Source organism: Chamaea fasciata, unplaced genomic scaffold, assembly GCF_029207755.1.
Source record: "Chamaea fasciata isolate MVZ Bird 193981 ecotype frontalis unplaced genomic scaffold, bChaFas1.0.hap1 SCAF_3, whole genome shotgun sequence".
Classification (NCBI taxonomy): domain Eukaryota; kingdom Metazoa; phylum Chordata; class Aves; order Passeriformes; family Sylviidae; genus Chamaea; species Chamaea fasciata.
Window position 1 is genome coordinate 340,307 of NW_027094088.1, and position 17,555 is coordinate 357,861.

The 17,555-nt window shown below is 53.5% G+C and overlaps 1 protein-coding gene across 1 annotated transcript; it reads left to right on the top strand.

The window, feature by feature from the left end:
• The first annotated feature begins 1,502 nt into the window (after positions 1-1,502).
• Positions 1,503-17,202, top strand: TTL (tubulin tyrosine ligase). The gene is made up of 7 exons (XM_066177603.1): positions 1,503-1,828; positions 5,535-5,613; positions 7,260-7,492; positions 10,477-10,612; positions 10,705-10,974; positions 11,857-12,000; positions 14,245-17,202. The coding sequence occupies exons 1-7, from the start codon at positions 1,672-1,674 to the stop codon at positions 14,360-14,362; spliced, it is 1,137 nt and encodes a 378-aa protein (XP_066033700.1). The 5' UTR covers positions 1,503-1,671; the 3' UTR covers positions 14,363-17,202.
• The last annotated feature ends 353 nt before the right edge of the window (positions 17,203-17,555 follow it).

Genomic DNA, 17,555 nt, shown 5'->3' on the forward strand with positions numbered 1-17,555 from the left:
GTAGTTCATTACTGGACTTAAAATTGATCTTAACGTCATGGAATATCTTTGCCTCTTGCACTTAATTATGCAAACAGAGAGGGGCGACCAAATTATCTATCAGTTGGAATTACCTATAAATTTTGAATCCTGTTAAACAGCACATACCCAAACTAGAAAGAGGGAATGGCTTCAGGATCTGAGTCCCAGGTGCTGGGCTGTGAGGTGTTTTAAGCTAAACCACGCACAACACTGAAGAGAAAACACACTGAGGATGCATCTGGAAACAGATGCAGAGGCACATCCAATCCCAGGTCCAAGAGCACCTCCTAGTAGAAATAAGCTGCCTGGAGAATTTTTTTAGCTGCTATAAGACAGCAGCTATTTTTTAAAATTACTTTTTTCCATCCATGAATCACTTTACAACTTACCTTGTGCTGTCAAAAAAAGGAAAGGCAATGTGCAGGTCATGACCAATCTGTGTTTCCTTCAGCAAAATGTTCTTTATTTCTTGGAAATATATCATGATTTATAGCAACCACATAGAGTATGCAATGCTGATGTTATTACTCATTGAGTGTCTGTAGGAAAAACAGGACATTAACCACCTCTAACCCTCAGAATCTTCATTATTGATAGGTTTGTTAAGACAAACCTTATTTGTGGTGGGGAGGAAATCTGACTTTCAGGTTTCGAATTTCTGAGTTATCTTTGGTCTGCTGCATGTTTGTTTGTGAGGAAGACAGCAGTGATGGTTACAAACAAGAAGACCTTTCCATAACCAGAAAAACCAAATTAGGCACTAAGGCAGGAGACGATAAGAAGTGATTTGGAGAGTCAAATGGGTTAGGAAGGAGGAGATCTACCGGCTCAGAGCTGAGCTGCAGCCTCGGGAGTGCAGTGCACGGCACCGGCACCCAGGGCCGGGCGTCCGAGCCCAGCAGCGGCCCCGCGGGGAGGGAGCGTGAGCATCCCCGGGGGCCTGGAGCACCCAGGGGACCGGGGCTTGCAGCTCTGGCACCAAGCCTGTGCTGGGCGACAGGGGACACCCCGCCCGGAGTCACACCGGGGAGCGGTGGGGCCGGTGACAGACCCGGGAAGGGATCACACCGGGGAGCGGCGGGGCCGGTGACAGACCCGGGCCGGGGTCACACCGGGGAGCGGCGGGGCCGGTGACAGACCCGGGCCGGGGTCACACCGGGGAGCGGCGGGGCCGGTGACAGACCCGGGCCGGGATCACACCGGGGAGCGGCGGGGCCGGTGACAGACCCGGGCCGGGGTCACACCGGGGAGCGGCGGGGCCGGTGACAGACCCGGGCCGGGGTCACACCGGGGAGCGGCGGGGCCGGTGACAGACCCGGGCCGGGATCACACCGGGGAGCGGCGGGGCCGGTGACAGCTCCCCGCCCGTGTCACACCGGGAGCGCCTGGCCCCGCCCCGGCGGGCGCACGGCGTAACGGGGCGGGGAGGAGCAACAGCGGGAGCCGGCTCCGGCGCTCCGGATCGGGAGGGCGGTTCTGGTTCCGGGTCAGTCCCCGCCCGGGCAGGCTCTCGGCGGTGGGCGGGGGCGGCCCCGGCCATGCGGAGCCGGGCCGGGCGGCGGCGGCCGCGCAGGGCCCTGCCTGCGCTGCGGCGGGGCCCCATGAGCCGCCGGGGGTAGGGCGGGGAGCGCCTTCCCCCGCCCCGGAGCCATGTACACCTTCGTGGTGCGGGACGAGGGCAGCAGCGTGTACACCGAGGTGAGCCGGCTGCTGCTGGCCAGCGGGCAGTGGCGGCGCCTCCGCAGGGACAACCCCCGCTTCAACCTGATGCTGGGCGAGAGGAACCGGCTCCCCTTCGGCAGGCTGGGTAAGGCTCCTCCCGCCCCCGCCGGCAGCAGGGCCCGGCCGCTCCCCGCTCCCCTCCGGTCCGTGGCTGTGCCCTCCCTTCCCCGGTGTCCCCCGCCGCAGGGCAGCGTCCCCGCGGGTCGCCGCAGCCGCGGCTCGGGCCCGGGCAGAGTCCCCGCGGTTCGGGCCCGGGCAGAGTCCCCGCGGTTCGGGCCCGGGCAGAGTCCCCGCGGTTCGGGCCCGGGCAGAGTCCCGCGGTTCGGGCCCGGGCAGAGTCCCGCGGTTCGGGCCCGGGCAGAGTCCCCGCGGTTCGGGCCCGGGCAGAGTCCCGCGGGTCGGGCCCGGGCAGAGTCCCCGCGGTTCGGGCCCGGGCAGAGTCCCGCGGGTCGGGCCCGGGCAGAGTCCCCGCGGTTCGGGAGGCGCTGCCCGCCGGCCCCGCCGCCCGCCCTGTCGCTGTCCCCGCGGCTCCCTGTCGCCGGCCTCCGGCGCCCCAACAAAGCTGAGGCACCGCGGGGTCCCTGGGCAGCCGACCGCCGGCCGGGCTCTCTGCGGGCCCTGCTGGCTCGGAGGATCCCCCGCCCAAGCTCCCGGAGAGTGATTTCCCCGGTGCTCCCCCGAGCACTCGCCCAGGCTGTGGCCTGTGCCGTGGTGGAGCAGTGGCAGGGCCGGGGGGGACGCAAGGGTCACCCGCAGCCCCCCAGTGACCTGTGGCAGACCTCCGGGTCCCGGAGCACCCCCGGATCCCGGCCCGCCCTCCTGGCCCTGCAGCGCTGCCCTTGGCGCTGTCGGCGCCGCTGCGGGGCTTCGGCCAGGCGCCCCGCGCCTCTGGGGTCGCGGTGGTTCCAGTGTCATCCCCATCCCCTGCCCGGTGCGGGGCTGTTTCTGCTCCGTCGCACAGGAGGCAGAACAGGTCCAAGCCGGGCACCTTCAGACCTTCGCTCCAGAGCCGAGGCTGGTGTGGGTGAGCCTCTGCAGGGCTCGGCGAGGGTGATGGAGCAGGGTGTGGGTAATTCAGGGTGTCGGGCCCCCTACAGCCCCTGCCCCAACACCTTTTCCCCTGCTGCCTGACCCCGCTGTCACCCCGGCAGCGCACGGGGCTGTGGGAGCTGCCCTGTGCAGGCTTGTCCCCCGCCTGCCGTGCCCGCTTCCGTCCCGTGGCACTGCCACCCTGGCCCTGTGCCCCGCGGGATGGTGCAGAGCCCAGGAGCAGGGAGGGAGAGTGCCCACGGGCAGGGAGAGCCAAGCCAGGCACTGGCAGTGTTGCAGGGCGTGGCAGGGAGCAGGGATGCACTGTCATCTTGGCCCTGGTTTCTTTCTTTCTGGGGTGATTTTGCAGCACTGCTTCTGGCTGCAGAAACATCAGAACAGGCAGAGCCCCCTCAGAGCACCGGCAGCTCTGGTGCAGCGTGGCTTTGCAGCCCCTTTCCTGCAGCAGAGACCCACCTCTGACTGCTCTTCCCAATGTGCAAGTCACCAGCTCCAGCACCTCTCCCTCCACATTTGTGAGTGGAAAGTCCCCATCACATGGCAGTGCCATCTGGTCACCTCCCGGTGTCAGGGTGTCTGTGGCAGGCAGGGAAACACCAGGAGAGGCTCAGGCAGTGAGGATGCTCACACGTGCTGGCAGCAGGCACAGCAGGCAGACCTGTGCTTTGACTTGCCCGGCGTGGAGGGCCTGTGAGCATCAGGCCTCATTGCAGAACGAGTGCAGATCTTTGATGAGAGCAGGCGTGCACGGCACACCCAGCCACGGTGGGCTTGTGGCCACCTCTAACCAACCCCTTCCATCCTCCAGAAGTGTCCTGGGGTGATGGAAGGGCTTCCCTGAGCCCTCCAGCGTATGTTGCTGTGGAATGCCCAAAACCTCAAACCATTTCTCACGGCCAAGACGTGTCTATAACCCGTGGAGAGGGGCCACGCTTTGGCACTGGCTTCTTTAAACCATCCTCCTGTAGCAGGAGCTGGTTGCCTGAAATCAGTAGATTCAGACCAAAAATAACACGGTTATTTTGGTGCGTTTTCCAAAAAGCGCTATCTTCTTTGGTTCATCTTCCTGAGCAACTGTTGCATCAAAGCTGGCTTGGTTTTCCTAAGGGCTCTACTCGGTGGAAGCAGACATTAATTCGGGGAGCCGTAGGGATTTGCATTACTCAGGGCCTAAGCTGGATCATGGAGAGAACTGGGGACTGTCGGCATGCACCACTGCTTCTGCCCAGCTGCAGGGGCCTCTGTGGCTCTCCCTGATAACCTAATTCCTGGGGGATTGTACCCTTAAGCTGTGTCCACATCTAGCAGAAAAGCAGTTTGTGCTGAGGGGATGCTGGGCTCTATGCCCTGCTGGCCAGGAGAGGATTGCCGCTTTGGTCAGTGCCTTGGCAGCTTTTTAATCTCGTAAAAACACATGCTGCAGACCTCACAACGTGCCCCAGAAGTTTCCCCTCCTGCCTTGTGGTCCCTCTTTGGTGGCCACCCAACTCTGCCTTGCAGCCTGCTGCTCCATGGCAGTGCTCAGGAGCCCGGTGAGGATGTGTCTCCCCAGGATAAGCTGGAAACAGAAGAAAATTTGTGGGGTTTTATTATTTTCTTTTCAGTAAAGAAAAATGTGCTGGCTGCACACTGAAGTGCCTGAAGTTGCAGACCTTTTCTGCAGGATGGTTTTCAGCTGTCTTGTATTTAAAGATTTGTGAATAAAAGTGACCCAGGTCAGAGGAGTGACTTTTCAGGCTGAAAATAGATATTCAGTCTCTGTGATCTTGCAGCTGCCTGGTGTTTAAGGTAACGTTTGCTTCAGGCCTTTTTTCCCAGGCAAACACCGAGGAGGATAAGTAAAACTCTGAATCCTTTTTCAGGATTCTGGTGGCTCCCAGAGAGCTTCCAGCTGAGCACAAGTGTTTCTGCAGTGTGAAAAGGCAGAGGCAGGCAGGCTGTGGTGTGGAGCTCAGTGTTGGTAGGGAGGTACCCATCAGTTTGTCACTGCTGAGGCCGGGCCTGGATACTGGGGCCAGTTTGGGACTTGCCAGTGCAAGAAAGGCTTAAACATCCTGGGGTTACCAAAGGAGGGGCTGCCAGGGTAGTCAAGGGGACACGGGTTGGCAGCCAAGCACTGGGACAAGGACTTAGAGAAGTCAGTACATGTCTGTAGAGATGCTCAGACTTTGAACATGAGGTTGGAGCAGAGACTCCCAGAGGTTCCTTCTCACCCCAGGTATCCAACAGGTCTTGTTGCAAACTGCTAGAAAGAAGCAAGACTCCAAATCTTGCAGTATTTCCCAGTTTTTTGTGGTTTCAGGCCCAAGAGGGAGTCCTTTTGTACGTGACAAAGAAAAAAGGCCCTTTGGTAAGCTGTGATCTTTGTGTCGTGGTGTGTTTCCCTGCATCCTCTACCTGTATTTAAGAGTAACTGAAATCTTGGTCCTTAAAAACTTACACCAGCAGGTGGAGAACACTTTTGAGTAGTGCTGCCAGTTCCCAGTGTGAATTAGGAAAAAATTGCTTCCCTTTGCAGAATGGGTGTGTCAGATTAAAAACAAGTCGGTGACTGCATGGTTTTTTTGTAACTAAATGGAAGAAGCCACAGGAACCAGAACCAGTTCACAACCTGTTTCTGTAATGCAGGGCAAGGAAACAGCCTCCATTTTTTTCCCCTACTGCACAGGCCCTTTGCACCAAGCAGCTGTTTTGCCTTTATTCATTGAGGAGTTTGTCTGACCTCTGTTTCCCCTCCTTAGGCCATGAACCTGGACTTGTGCAGCTGGTGAATTACTACAGGGGAGCAGACAAGCTGTGCCGCAAAGCATCTCTGGTGAAGTAAGAAATTCACTGAAATGTTAGATGGGCTTGGCAGAAGCTTCTCCTCTAACCCTTGCTGAGTGTTGAACCTGTTTGGAGGGTGTTCCACAGAACAGCTGCCCGGGGAGTGTCCCAGCATGTGCTGTCTTCAGGCTCCTGGGCTGGTCTCTGGAGCTGTTTGTGTGCACAAAGGCCTCTCTGTAACCTCGGGGGGAAATGCCATTTCCACTCAGCTGTATCTACTTGAAACCACGGAGTGTATTGAATCAGATTAGAGCCAAATCAAAAGGAAGAAACCCAAACGTATCTGCTCTTTTTCCTTGCAGACATTTAATTAAAACCTTCTCCTTTTAGTCTCTGTTTCATACAGAGAAGGGACACTAATGTGCCTTTAGCTAATCAGATTTGTTGGTCAAACAAATGCTTGGAGACATCTCCTGGAAGAGCTCTGGGAGTTATTTCTGCATGACCTGCCATGCCAGGGTCTCCTGGGGAAATGTGGATAAACTTTCATTGTAGATAACCCTCGTCCCTGTGCAAACTCTGCTCCCACTTGAGTGTCTTTATGTCAGAGCTCTTGGTCTCCTTCAGCAATTTGATTGCCCATCACAGTCTGTGCTGCCTCTCACTGATGCAGTCCTGCAGACTGTGTGTGCTGATCCAAGGCCTCTCCTTCCTCTGCAAAGAGCCTCTTCCCAGTTCCTTTCCTGGCAGTGGTGATGGCGTTTGTCAGAAAGTGGAAGATATTTTTAAACAAGCACTTAGAGCACTCCTCGGATGGATTTCTCTTTAGACTGTTACCTAGCGTGCTAAAAGCACTTGCACACCTGTTCTTGTTTCCTGCAGCTAGGCTGACCTTTTTAACTGTGGGGTCAACCATGCATCATGCTACTCAGGAGCCCAGAGGACAACAAATGACATTCCTCAGGGCTCCCAAGGTGCCACTGACTCGCTGCCATCTCAGCAGAGAGGCACAAATGCACGGAGAGAGTCAGCACCTCGTGAGCTCTGCTTCTGGCCTTAAGTAAAGCACAGGCATTTGGAGAGGCAGGCAGCTCCCTTGACTTTGAAAGAAAACAGGCCTGAGCTCTGCTAACAGGAATTTGCTGCTGTCTCCAGACATTACTGGTAGGAGGGATGTGCCCAGGGATCCCAGACACCGTGGGATGTGGAACATGTAACTGTGCCCTTGCCTTCTGTGGCTTCCCAGTGTTCTTCCCACACAGCTGGGACACCTGGTCTGATCTCAGTGGGAATGGGATCGAGGGCTAAGCACCGGCACAGAGTGCATTACTGCTCTGGCTTCCCTTTTTCCAGTTGTCGAGCTGTGTCAGCAAAAATACCTCCTCAGTTCCCTTGTGCAGAGATGATGCAGGGAGTGCACCACAAGTTTCAGTTAGGTGGAAATCTCTCAGCTGTTAGTAAATGCGAGTGTGCAGGTCTTGGTTCATAGAGCAGTGCTGTGCTGTGGGCTGGGGTTGCCATGATACCTTTAGGAAATTTCAAGGGTCTGAGGAAAACAGGATTATTTAGCACAGACTATCTGTAAGCTGCCACTCATCAGCAAGCAGAAGAGCCCAGTGAATGATGATTTTTGCCCATTTAAAGATCCCCATGCCGGTGGGGGCACTCCCGGGGTTAACAGCCTGTCTCTCCTCACCCAGGCTGATCAAGACGAGCCCTGAGCTCTCGGAGTCCTGCACGTGGTTCCCTGAGTCATACGTGATCTACCCAACGAACCTGAAGACCCCCGTGGCCCCGGCCCAGAACGGGATTCGCCACCTGATCAACAACTCGCGGACGGACGAGCGGGAAGTGTTCCTGGCCGCTTTCCACCGGCGGCGGGAGGGCGGCGAGGGCAACGTCTGGATCGCCAAGTCCTCGGCTGGCGCCAAAGGTTCGTTCCCCACCGCCACCGGGAGCCGTTTCTCCTTATTCCTCACTCGGTCTGTAGGGTTACAGGGTTTGGCTGAGCCGCGCTGGTGCGTCCGTGAAGGGCCTCGCTCACCGTGCCAGCCAAGCCGCGTGGTGTGCCTGTGCTGCCTGGCACCCAAAATGTGGGGAGAAGGGGGCAGGGACCAGCCACTGAGGGGTTGTGGAGAGCAGGAGCACAACAGGATACAGGGAGGCAGGCAGCACTGCAGCCTTCAAGGGCAAGGAGCCCAGCTCCTCACGCTGCAGCTTAACTTGCCTTCTCCGGGGTGGAAATCCTGCTTGTCTTTCAACCAGACTCAGGTGCCTGGTGCCAGTGGCCTGCCCATGGTCACAGTGAGAGACTGGCTGAGCAGCCACGAGTTCAGTGTGTTGAATTGCACCCAAGCCTCAGGGGATGGTACCCGAGCAAAGACAAGCAGTTCAGTGTCTGTCTGTCTGTCCATTTAATCTGAGTAAGACAATAGATACCCAAGTGATCGTGTGTCCTGCCTTGTTCCAGGGTCATTCCATCACTCACTCGACAGAAATAGCGAGCTGTGAGATGGCTGGACAGCTGTAAATGCAGTGCTTTGATAACTGTGCTCTCCGTCAGTTACGGTGTTACCATGGACACGTTATTAGAATGGCTGCATTTAAAAACTTACCTTGCCATGTGTGCAGCAGGGCCCAGCCTGAGGAAGGACCTGGTCTTTTCAGAGAGGACAAGCCCACATGGATTACTCATACTTGCAGAGTCACTTTGGATGCAGCCTTGCAAAAAGAGAATGTGAAAGCCAGAGCTGGCTGCAGGGAGGCTGCATGATAAAACTGTCCTTCACGCTGGCTTCCCTCTCTGTTCTGCTCTCTTGGCTGTGTCACCAAGAAGCATTGGAAGAGTATTCTTGTTTTCATCAGGAACGAAGGGGAGATGAGTCCTTTTGTTACGCCAGTGTGACAGTGTGTTTCTGTGTGGGTAGCCTGGCAAAAACAATCCATCTGGGCATTGGAAAAGGCAGTTGCTGTGGTCTGCTGCTGGCTGAGCAGGTTCAGACTCTTCAGCTACTTCACGCAAGCGTGATCCCATCTTTTCTGCACTAAAGCAGAGTAGCCTGTTGTATTCATCACTGTGCTGCTGCAAATTAAAGTGGAAAGCAGGATCTCATCATAGTCTTCTAGAGGGGAGTTTTATACAACTGGGGTTACTTCTGATGAAGAAGAAAGCTTGTTCATGCTAATTACCAAGAAAGATACAGCTCAGGCACAGCCCCTGTCTTGGGACAGGTCTAACAGAAGCTTGATCATCCATCAGTAACAGGAAAATTCAAGGTTTAGGATGCCCTGACTCAAAGGTTTTAAGGGTTTAAGCAACTGTGGCTGGAGGTTTTGGTGTTTTCTTTGAGAGCAGGGACAGCTGCCCCACATAAGCTGCTTTGCTGCCTCACTGGGTTGCTGCCTGGGTGCACAGTGAACTGACCCTGCCCTTGGTTTGCCATCTGTCCAGTGTGGAGCAGGTGCCTGCTGATGTCCCCACTGCAGTGGCTCTGCTGGCGTGGGGATGTTGTTTCCCTCCTTCCACCCGTGCGCAGCCTGGAGCTGTGCCGGTGCAAGGCCCTGCCCTGCCCTGCTGTGATCACCAGACTAAAATATCTTGCCCCCTACGTAAAGCATGGGTGAGAAAGATACTTTGATGACAGCCTTCCTTTCAGTGGAGGGTGCTGGGAGGGAAGGGAGGTCGGTAGGGCTGGAAGGCTGAGCAGAGGATGGAGCAGTGGGAGTACCTGCAGGGCTGTGCTGACAGCGACCTTCAGAAATCACAGCTGGGAGCATTTTTCATGGGATGCTCCTGTCAAACCCTGCCTGTGCTCCAAACCTCTGCAACCCCTTTGATACCCCCTTGAAGAGTGGAGGGTTTTTGCACAGTATTTCCTCAAAAAACACTCAGCACAAAATTAAGACTGAGTCATGAGGTTTAGTCCAGAAAGTTAACTAATGCCTCAGGGACAGGCACAGTGCTAGAGGAGTGTTTGATAACTCTACCTGAGCTGGCTTATCCCTCATGGCATCATTCCTTTATGAAATCCCAGAAGGAAAATGGTCTCTCTTCAGTGCTCTGCAGCAGAACTATCCTGTTGGGACTCTTGCAAGAAATGAACAGTGACAGCCTCAGCCAAAATGTGGGAGTGTTTAAACGGCACAGTTCATTTCTTTAACGAGGGGCTTCCACAGCAGGAACACTGAGTACGTGGATGAACAATTTAAAATTGTAATTTTCCTTATTCAGCAGTGATTTTAATAATAACTTAAATGAACGCAGTGAGCAAGGCAACGGTGAGTGTGCATGTGTGGCTGCCTCTGGCAGCCAGAGAAGCCAGACAGGGAAAGAGTCTGGAGTCTGGGATAAAGAAACCTACAAACCTCCCTCCCCAAATAAAAAAGAAAGACAAAAATCTTTACAGAAAATGTGCCAAGCCCCCTGTTCTCTATAAACTGCTGAAAAACAGGGAAAAACAAAACCAAATTTGTCAAGTGCCAAATACAAGCACCACCACACCCTCCTACCCCTGCCAGGCCTAGATAGGAAGAAGAAAAAAGACGTAGAAGAAAGCAAAATGCCCCCAAGCCAAGCAGCTGCCTCACTGCTTGCCCAGGTCCCTGTCTGTGCATCTCCTCAGGAGCCACCCCCCTGCAGACGTGCCCTGGGCAGGCTGTGCTGTGTCACACCCCCCTGGTTCCCGTTTGCATTAGGCCAGGTTTCTGGGGAGCCAGAGCCCGTGGCATGGCAGGAAAGAGATCCCTCCACAGCTTCGTTCCCGTGGAGTGGCTGTGACATTGCCTGGGCACTGGGGCTGTAGGTTCTTGCATGTCACCTCCTGGGCTAATGAGCCACGGTCCACTCGGGGCCTGAAAATGCTCCAAGTGAGGTAGAAGGATCCTCTGCCTAATTTTGTCTTCAACTCTCTGTGCCAGGGGAAGGGATCCTGATTTCTTCAGAGGCTGCAGAGCTCCTGGACTTCATCGATGAGCAGGGACAAGTGCACGTGATTCAGAAATACCTGGAGAACCCTCTGCTTTTAGAGCCAGGGCATCGCAAGTTTGACATCAGGTAACCTTTTCTGCCTTCGTAACGCCGGTTTTCTTTTTCATGCCGCTTCTTTCTGAGCCACTGAGACTAGAGTTTGTTCTCCTGTCCCCCAGGAGCTGGGTTCTCGTGGATCATCAATATAATATCTACCTCTACAGAGAGGGTGTCCTGCGGACCTCTTCCGAACCATATAACAGTGCTAATTTCCAGGACAAAACCTGCCACTTGACCAATCACTGCATTCAGAAGGAATATTCCAAAAACTACGGGCGGTATGAGGAAGGGAATGAAATGTTCTTCGAGGAGTTCAACCAGTACCTGATGGATGCCCTGAACACAACGCTTGAGAATAGCATCTTACTGCAAATCAAACACATAATAAGGTAGGCAGCTGCCTAGGAGAGCATAACCCTGCAGGGACAGGGGGTGTGTGTGGACGCAGCTGGGGAAGCAGAGAGAGCAACAAGGGAAGGGCTTCAATGGCATAAATTCAAGATAAGGCCATAAATACCCCCGTGGCAGTGACAAGGCACCTCCATGGGAGCTGCTGATTCCATGGTATGTGTCCATGTCTCTGCCAGCTGTGGCTGGAGAAAGGTGGAGTGGAAAGGGAAGAGAGCAGGTCAAAAGACAGGGCTGGGAGAGGCTGAGATTAAAAAGGGCATAGAGATGATAGAGGGGGAGTGAGGCTGGACTCAGGTGTGCAGGCTCTGGATGCTTGCCGCACCATCAGCCAGCAGCAGCTCATGGCTTTTGCCTGGGTCATCTTACTCAGGCCACAAGAGCCAGTTCCTTCCTGGGCACAGAAGGTGCCTGGAGAGAGAGCTCAGTGCTGCAGAGGATCCAGGTCTTGACAGAGCACTCCTTCATGAAGGAATATGCTTTGCCAGTGCCCCGTCGCTGTCAGTTGCACTGAGAAGACGTGGCATAATCTTTGAGGGGCTTGCAGGTAAATGAGCATCCAGTGGCAGTTCCCTGGGGCCCTGCCGCAGCTCTTTGTGGCATTGCACATCGTGTTTTTCAGCCTGCCTGGCCCAGTGGTGAGGGAGGGTGCTGCTCTCCAGCTTTTCGTGAGTTAACTCAGGGGTATCCTCGCATGGATTTTCATGGTCACAGGATCTCACTTGCAGGGACCTGGTGACCAAGGCATGTGTTGGACATAACTTGTAATATGGGGCAGTTCCAGGGCACCCCCTCTCACTTAACTGTGCAGTGCACGTGTCCCCAGCAGCCTCAGCCTCGAGTTTCTGTTTCTCCCTTCACAGAAGCTGCCTTATGTGTATAGAGCCTGCGATCAGCACAAAGCATCTTCACTACCAGAGCTTCCAGCTCTTTGGCTTTGACTTCATGGTGGATGAGGAGCTGAAGGTCTGGCTAATAGAAGTCAACGGAGCCCCAGCATGTGCCCAGTGAGTAAATCAGTTTCTGTAATACCCTGGTGATGCCACCATCCACGTGCCTCACCCAAAACGTGGCTCATGTCCCAGCTCCGAGTGAAAAAGGTGAAAGACAGTGAATGGCAAGGGAGTTCTTCAGGCTAACACTGGACACCGCTCTCAGTGCCAGCCAGGCTGGGTTCATTACTCTTGTCTCTGTGTTTGGTATCCCCCAGCTTCTTTCCCACGTGGGATGGGGCACTAACCTGGGTTTTTGAACAAATGGGTTTGAGTGTAACTTGGGTCATTTTTATTACCCTTGGGTTGAAGTTACGTTGGCTGATTTAACGCTTTGGGGGTCAGATTGTTTCTCAGTCTCTCTTGTGAAGCCACTGGTGGCTGCTCTTTGTATGAACACATGTTAAATGAGTAGCATTAAGGGCAGCAGCTGGAAGTGAGGGACTAAATTTGCAGCAGGACCGCAGAGCACACTGTGGATGCTGCAGATGTTACCAGATCTCTGTTACCAAATTCTTACCACCAATTTAGTGTTAAGAAGAGCATCATTTATTCAGGTCACCCAGGGGATAACTCCTGACCTTATGTGCCCATGTGATTTTACAAGTGTCTTGCTTCTATACAGTCACTGCGTGCATGTTACAATTTGCCCATTACCAAAAACCCGTCCCCAGGTTGCCAGACTGAGTCCTTGATTTGGCTGTGCCTGGATTCCTGAGCCAGATGTCTTCTTACCTTCCAGCCATCCTTGCTGGGAAAACAGATTTTGCATGCCTTGTTTCTCTGCTAAGAGTTCACAGGCACAGTAAAAATTGAATTAATTGATCTTTTGGTATCACAGGGATTAGATTATAGCTTCTTCCAGCAGCCACAGGGAGGCTGGAACAGCCCAACAGTCCTGGCCATGAGCATCTCTGTGTGGGCACAGCAGGAGGTGCTGCATTACGTGACTGAGACAGCTGCAGGAGACCAGAATTTTTTTGCTAAGTGAGCATCTGTATCATATTAAAAAAACAAAACAGCAGAACAGGCTGTACATCACTGCATTAGAATTTGATCAGATTAGATGTTGATTAAATTAGGTTAGATCATCACTAACAGTAGACAAAAAATGCAGGTCAAACCTACCAGACAGCCTGTTCAGCAGCTTTTCCGGGGCTGGAGCTCGGGGAGCTTTCAGTGTCCAGGATGGCCTGTCCACAGCGTACATCATGGTGCAATTACTGCCTTGCGCCTCCTTGTCTTGCTGTATGGGTAGAATTCGGCTGTTGCTAGGTGGGTTTGCATTGCAGCAGTGCCCTGTTTGTCTTGTGCCTCTTGGAAGAGCCAGGGCTTTGTTGGGCACTTGGAAAACTGAAAGCAGGTAAGGTTGGTTTTGGCTATTTGTGACTTCTCCTGTTCAGGGTTATTCTTATTTATAGCACTCGTATCACACTGCTCCCATTTAAAGAGGGAAAAAAAAAAAAAAAAAACCAACACACTGCTGTAAGCAATAACATTCCCAGGAGCTGAAAAAACACTGTCACATTGCCCCCGTGGCATGGAGCAAAAGACATTGTTAATCCTGGGAAAAACAGCTGTGGTACTAAATTTGTCCCAGATGCCAGCACATCCAGGGAGGTTACACGTGGATTTCCTCCAGCAGAAGATGAAGCTGTTGTTATCTCAAACACGTTGTCTCTCTTCTCCCTAACCCTGCTGTATGTGAGCTGTGCCATGGTGAAACCCATCCCACACACCTGAGGGTCCTGCGAGGCCCCTGTGCCTGCTCACCAGCTGATGTGTACGCCAGCACAGCATTTATCAAACCAGGAATGACTCAGAGCAGCCCCTCTGGGCCCATTCCCGTGTGAACAGGGTCTGGTGTGGTAAATCCCAACCTCCTGAGCTGGAAGGCTGGTACGGGGAGCCCTGAGATGTTTTCTGCCCCTTTGCACCTTGTGGAGACTCAAATCTGGGAGTCTGGAGCCTCTGCTCAGAAGCCTGACCTGACTGTAAACGCAGATAATGGGGTTTGTGATCCTTTTTGAAAGGGAGCAATATTGGGAATTATCCCATGGAAAAAGAAGATATTTGTTGGTGTAAACAGGGAGGAGGTGGAAGAGATACTGCTCTCCTCCTGTTTGCCACCCTGAAACTCCTTATAATGGATCTTGTAGATCTTGCAGGGAAAACACCTTTCTACATAAAAATTGGCCAGGGTTCTGCTGGTTTGTCCTGCCTGGGTGTCTGATTCTCCCTCTCTCCCTCATCTCTTAGGAAGCTGTATGCAGAGCTCTGCCAAGGAATTGTGGATGTAGCCATCTCCAGCGTTTTCCCCCTCAACGACACTGGGCAGAAGATGAGCCAGTCGTCATCGATCTTCATCAAGCTGTGATGACAACGCAACTGCCACTGCTGTGAACAGGGAGAGACTGCACCCCTCGGGTCAGCACAGTTGGGTGGCTTATCTCAGTAACATGCCAAAAAGTCATAGAGACAGGCTTCATATTTTCTGGGAGACCACAGGGAAAAACAACAAAACAGGCATCCTCACAGAGCTGTGATGAGCCAGAGCTGCTCAGATAACTCTGCCTGCATTCACCAAAATCCACTTTAGAAACAGCTCCTGTGACTTTGATACCTGAAACAAATCTCTCTGGGAGTACAACAGAACAACCTTAAAATGAAACCCCAGCAGGGATACTGTAATGCTGTATTAGCTCCTCCTTTTCTATAGAGATAACATTGGGTTTTTTAAGGGAAGTGAGTGAAGAGAACGATGGAGTTGTCCTCCTCCCGCTGTGTGTATTCTTTCCTCACCTACTGCATCATTAGTGCCTTAGCTCGGCTCCAAATAGGTGACTCCTTTCCTTTGTTCCTGCTCTATTACATAGAAAGGAGCAAGCTCTCCTGGTGCCTAAAACCAGGAACACCAGGACGTCAGTTTCCTTAGGTCATTTTCCAGGCTGGTTGGCTGAACACCCAGGCAATGGCTGGCAAAAGGGTGCTGAACTGCAGGCGGTGAATTAACCCAAGCAAGGAAGGCGATTTTCTTTATTTATAGCTATCCCTTTTCCTATTGAGATTTGAATCAGTGTCTGTCCCAGTCTGAGGCAGTTGGGTTCTCCTTAAAAGAGGTAGAGAGACCCCCTCGGAGCTCACCAACAGGCTGTAGGATTTCTAGCATCACTTTTTGCTGAGTGTTTCAAGTAGCAGAAACCTGATCCCAGACTCTTGTGAGGCACTGCAGTGAGTTTAGGCTCTTCTCTCAAGATTTCACCTTCATGATTTAATTGAGGCTTGAACCTGAAACCTTTCTACTCAAATCCCATTTGATCCAGCCAATTTTATTCTGCTCCATTTGACAAATACTGCAGTCTCAGTCCACGGCTTGATTTTAGCTAGGGGGAAGGTGGCTGAGGTTTTGTAGACCAGGAGACAGATTCCTGTTTGCCACACATCTGGGAAATCAGGTGCTTTGGGGGGAAGGAGAGGTTAAATGCCTTGAGATGTCTGAATTTCAGAGCTAAGATCTGCTTCGAGTGTAACCTAAATCCCTGTCATGTTTCCCACCTTGAGAAGTGTATCTGAATTTGCAGCGTGAGCCCAGCACATCCCTCTGGCAGGGAGAGAGGGTCATGGAAAGAAACTGGTTCCTGTTCCAAATACGAAGCAGACAAGAAGACAGTGTGGAGATTACAAGCTGCCTGTGTGTAATGGGAAGTGAATCAAGCAATGGAGTTTCTGCCTTCCTCAGAAGAACCTAGCATTTTGGTGTACCCATCTCTGCTTGTGATGGAGATTTCAGAGTTCTTCATGCAGCAGACAATCGTGATGGAAAGGGGCTGGGTGATAAGCAGGGAGTGGGGGAAGGATTGGTTGGGTTTTCTAACCTTCTGATAGCACAGAGGTGTCAGAATTTCACTGCAGTCCATCTCCATTGACATTTTCATGTTAGCTTGGCTGAGCTTAAAACCTGCACGTTTTTTGCCCAGCAGTGGGAAGACCTCACAGCAATTGCTGTCATGCAGGATGTGCCTGAGGTGACAGCTGAGCTCTCATAAACTCTAGGGCAGACGAGAACAGGAAGTTTTCCCCATCACAATGAACCGAGAAATGCTCATTGTCTGGGGTGCTAGACCCATCCTTCTCAAAAGGGAAATTTAGATAATGCTTGGTGGTAGAGCCACAACTACAGACGATGCAGCTCTTCATCCCCTGCCTTTCCAGCTGGGCTTGGGGGTGGTAGTGTTTCAGGGACACTTGAATCCTCTTTTTGCTGAGTTTTTCAGGAATAAGCAACATCCTCTGGACTAAAAGGTGTATTTTCCACCTTCTCTCAAAGTGCCCCCCAAAGTAAAGCACAGAAGGTAAATGATAAAGGAAGAGAGAGCACAGTGCCTACAGTTTTGCCCAAAATACTGGCTACGAGGTGGAGTAGAGGATGTGTGTGTGGCTGAGGCCTGGGCATTGCAGCCATGGGTGTACCTTGCAAGTGATGCTCACAAACCCCTGTGAGACTTTTGTTTGTTTCTTTTTTTAGGAATATACAACAATAAATGTTTTCTAGTTTATTTCAGCTAAAAAGGTCAATAGAAAAGGTCTTACTCTCTTTCCTGAGCTTTCACCCAGGATACTGCTGGATTTCCAGATGACACCTACCATACTGCAGAATGTCTCTAGTCTTAGTTGTAATCCCTTCATGTCATCCATGAAGAATTTCTGGCCCAGGTGTTCTGGCTGCGTTGTCCAGCAGGGTCTGGTCCCACTGGACTCTGGGTTTCAGGTAACTCCCATGTGGCTTGTTCCATACGAGTTAGTCATGTTGTGCTTCTGCTGAAATCTGGTGGCTGCCCACAGTCCGTGGAGAAGGCCGGAGAAGTCTGAGGAAGGCTCGAACGCTGATTCCATCCAGGTGACTGTGACCAGTGCCCTCCAGGACTGCTTGCATGTCCCTGCTCCCAGCATTTCTTGTTCCCCACAAGCCGCTCTCTCCCAGGAGAGCAGCGCTGTGCCGTTCATAATCGTGCTCCATGACTCTGCTGCCGCAGCCCTTGGGAAGCCCTGGAGCTGAGAGGATGCGGGGCACGCACGCCTGGCTCGGGGTCGTGTGCCCGGCTGCTCTCAGGCCAGCATGTGCATGTGGGGCTGGCGAATGCCGGAGCTCCCGGCTCTCCGGTGAGCTCACGTCTATCCACATCTCCTAAACCATCATTAAAACATGCAAACCCCGCAGCCTGTGGTGTTTCCTTGGGGCAGCGGGTCCCTGCCGGGTCAAGTCCCCAGGACCTCGGAAACTGGGAGAGATGTCCCCGGGCTGGCCCGGCAGCGATGGGAGCTGGGGAATAGCGGGGTTGTTCGGGATTCCAGGCGTGCGGAAGTGGCAGAGAGTGACGGGGATGGGTGGATGTCTAGGCTCCTGTTCCTGGGGCGCCCGTGGCCGGGCGGGGGGAGCGACATGGGCGACACGGATGCACGGGGCGACCGGGAGCTGGGAGAGCCTGGCGGGAGGAGCGCAGCTCGGGGGGACGGAACTACGGGCTGGGCGTGGGGCGGGGACAGCAGCGGGCGCAGGGACGGGGATGAGC